General features: G+C 36.6%; 1 protein-coding gene across 1 annotated transcript; it reads right to left on the minus strand.

Annotated features, from left to right (window-relative positions):
- Positions 1–805: 805 nt before the first annotated feature.
- On the minus strand, positions 806–2,696 carry LOC111084228 (the record flags this gene model as incomplete). Its single annotated transcript, XM_022380997.1, has 2 exons — positions 2,421–2,696; positions 806–1,883 (listed from the first exon to the last, which is right to left on the minus strand). A coding segment is annotated over exon 2 (962 nt), but the record flags the coding sequence as incomplete, so codon positions are not given.
- Positions 2,697–3,615: the final 919 nt, after the last annotated feature.

A 3,615-nucleotide genomic window follows, 5' to 3' on the forward strand; every position in this document is an offset into this window, starting at 1 on the left:
TAACCCAAGTCTCGCCGAACCTTGCGAGATATTATTGAGATTATGGCGAGGAGGCGTTTTGTTGTATGACATTGTTAGACCAGTATGTTCAATTCGCTATATTAATAACCGGGTTAATCTTTAGTTTTGATCTATACAGGTAGACAGCTTTGAGCAGAAGTTAATTATAACGCATTAACATAAATATTTTAATGTTCGTTATGAACTGACCTCAATTAGTAGGAAGTGTCTACAGTTTGTAGGAAGTGTCTACAGTTTGTAGGAAGTGTCTACAGTTTATAGAAAGTGTCTAAAATGTGTAGGAAGTGTCTACAGTTTGTAGGAAGTGTCTACAGTTTATAGGAAGTGTATACAATTTGTAGGAAGTGTCTACAGTTTGTAAAAAGTGTCTACAGTTTGTAGGAAGTGTCTACAATTTGTAGGAAGTGTCTACAGTTTGTAGGAAGTGTCTACAGTTTATAGGAAGTGTCTACAATTTGTAGGAAGTGTCTACAATTTGTAGGAAGTGTCTACAGTTTGTAAAAAGTGTCTACAATTTGTAGGAAGTGTCTACAGTTTGTAGGAAGTGTCTACAGTTTATGTTTCCGATCAAAACAACAAATTATTCGACGTATTCTTTCAATAATTACCACGGGGTCTTTGTATTAGACTACACTGAATTGATATATATTATAAGAATATATTTAAACTAGATTGTTCCTTGAATATTTTACAAAACTATTAAAAAGTTATTTTGTAATCTTCTTTTATAAAACGACCCCTTTCTCATACTTCTTTGATCAATTGGTAAATATATAAGACCTACCTATCTCCATCCTCATCGGCCATTATAGAGTACTGAACATCGAGATTGTGTCGTTCCTCGGGACTACTTTCGTCCTCTCCAGTGATGTATTTCTTGTGAACATCGAGATTGTGTCGTTCCTCGGGACTACTTTCATCCTCTCCAGTGATGTATTTCTCAAATTTCTCGTCACGAATGAGATTGTTCGAATTTGACCAATAAACTTTTGACACCTCTGATGTTTTCTGGCTAGCATTTTTTATCACGTGAAGTTCGCATGACAGTTTATTCGAGTCCTGAAATATACCCATCTCTTCGAGAAACACGTCATCAAGCAGTGTAGATCCAGAACCACAAACAAAATGGCCAGTGTCAGCCAAACTGATGTACCCTGAATCTTGAGTAACAACGGGATGTGATTTACACGTAGGGCTATCTACTGTTTCGAAATGGGAAAGACCCTGGCAAAGGCAAGGATTATGATTTGGGTTAGGTGGCGTAACAGGATTCTTCTGGTCACATTGATTGTATTCGCTTAACACACTTGAAGTCTCAGCACTGAATGTGAATGTATTTATACGAATGTTTGTGTAATTCGGCTCAGAAAAACGTCCTCGCATATGGCACGAGGAATATGGTAGTAAGCCTCCACTTGATGTCAAACATCTTTCTTCAGGTGGTTCGGATGACGCTTTTGATCGTTTTGTCGGTGCAAAACATTTCTCGTCCAACTGGGACTCTTTTCTTGAGCGTGTTTCTACTAACGTTCTCATAAATTTGGTTCCACTTAACTCACGATCGGAGGAGGTGGGCCTATTTTCAGTTGTGTGCTTACGTTTTGAATCACGGTGAAGGTATCCAGTAATGAATGGAATCTGGGAGGGGCAATAGGCTTCATTTGATCCACGGGACTCCGGTTCAGATACCTCTGATTGTCCACGTTTTATCCCTTGAGTGTCAAACTTCCCGCTAGAGGCGTCCATTGGTAGAGCTCCAATAGCAAGGATATGATACACGAGAAATCCCACACTCCTTGTGGCACTACTAGTATCAACTGTGGAATGTGTAACTTTTAATACATATGAAGTGCCTCCTATACCTAGAAAATAAACGGAAACATAAGTTGTTGATATTATACGAATACCTGAATAAAAAACTAACAGTTTTCACGTCTGTCTGTTAGTCAGTTATAAACAAGCAATGAAAGATATTATAGTTTCTTTATTGTTAAGCACAAAACTATACGATGGGCTTTGCCCACTGCAGGTTTCGAAACCCGAGTTATAGGGCTATAATCCCTCAGAATTACAGTAGTAAATTGACAAACAATAATGAACATTATTTTCTCTGCCGAACGTATTATATGTCCTAAAGAAGACATCTACGTCACAAACTCTCTTTTCGATTTTACCTTTGGTGAGAAATGAAAGAAATCTGTGACATATATATGTAAACCAATATTCTGTTGAAACATGTAGTACGTTTTCTAAGCATACACACAAATCGTTGTTGGCCGATTTACTGATGATCAGTGTAATGTGCTTCCGTACACAAAATAGAACCTACGTCACTAAGCAAGCTTTTTCTTTTTTTCCTATTGAGGAAATTAGTCGAAAAATTCGAAGAAAAAAATTACCTTTTTTAAGTTGTAAACCCTGTCGCTTCTCTCACAGCTCCATGCACCCTTCGACTCGGAAATCAGAAGATTTACATTGGCATGTTTCGGTCATTCATACAGTCACAAATCGTGCTTATTAGTTACAGCAGATTCACTGTTAATTACCCCTTTTATGAAAACTACAACGCCGTCTCAAGACGTGACTATGAGCTGGATAAATAAATAAATGTAAACTTATATGACTAACATCAATCAGAACGAAACTTTGTTCGCAGGAAGAATGCTCCAAACTTTTATCAACTTTAACATTTAATTTACGTTGAAGTTTAATAAGTAGAATTTAAAAAATTACTAATTAAATACAAATAACACGATACTTTTTTTTTTGCTCTGTGTTTTCTACCGCCACATTTGGATCAGCTACGTTTAAGGTTACTCTTCCTCATCAGATACTCGTTGTGATGTGCAATACAGTTCTTGACCAATAAATGTACGTGTATTAGGGATTTTCCAGTGTAGTTGTGAAGTGATATCATTGGATAAGGTAAGCAAAACTGTTGATTGGTCGAATAAGCACCGTTAAAAGCTTACGTCACTTCTCAAAAACCTGTACTAGATTCATTGCGAACATCGTATAACTGTTACGTCACAGTGACGTACCCTAGGATGGAACAAGGTATGGTTATAACCTTGCTGGGTATAAGAAATATTAACGAGTTGTCATTTTCCTGAAGCTGTTATTTTATCTTTTGTTTATAAAGAAATATAACATTGATTAGGCCTGGCACTACCTGGTGTTTAGGGGCGATCTGAGAGCCGCGAGTTCGAATCTTCCGTTGCCGAATATGCTCGTCCCACATGGTTGCTCCCTGGGGCAGCCATTTCGGTGTAAAAATTCTTGGCTTACAAAATTACCGGTCAACGGCCCCAAAGTAATGATAAATAAAACTATTCCAGCAAATACTTAATGTTTTTGTTTGGTGATGATATTTGAAAGATTGAGAGCAACAGAATCTTAATAAATATTTAAGATAAATGAATTAAATTTAAATAAAGAATAGATAAAATTAATTATTATCCAATTAATTATTGTTATTGTTTAAATAGCAATGTTTATAAAGAAATTGGTGACTTTCTCAGTTCGTCCTCAGAGAAATAAAACAAAACGGTTTCGTCCTCAGAGAAATAAAACAAAACGGTTTCGTCCTCAGAG

Source organism: Limulus polyphemus, unplaced genomic scaffold (genome assembly GCF_000517525.1).
Source record: "Limulus polyphemus unplaced genomic scaffold, Limulus_polyphemus-2.1.2 Scaffold14917, whole genome shotgun sequence".
Lineage (NCBI taxonomy): Eukaryota > Metazoa > Arthropoda > Merostomata > Xiphosura > Limulidae > Limulus > Limulus polyphemus.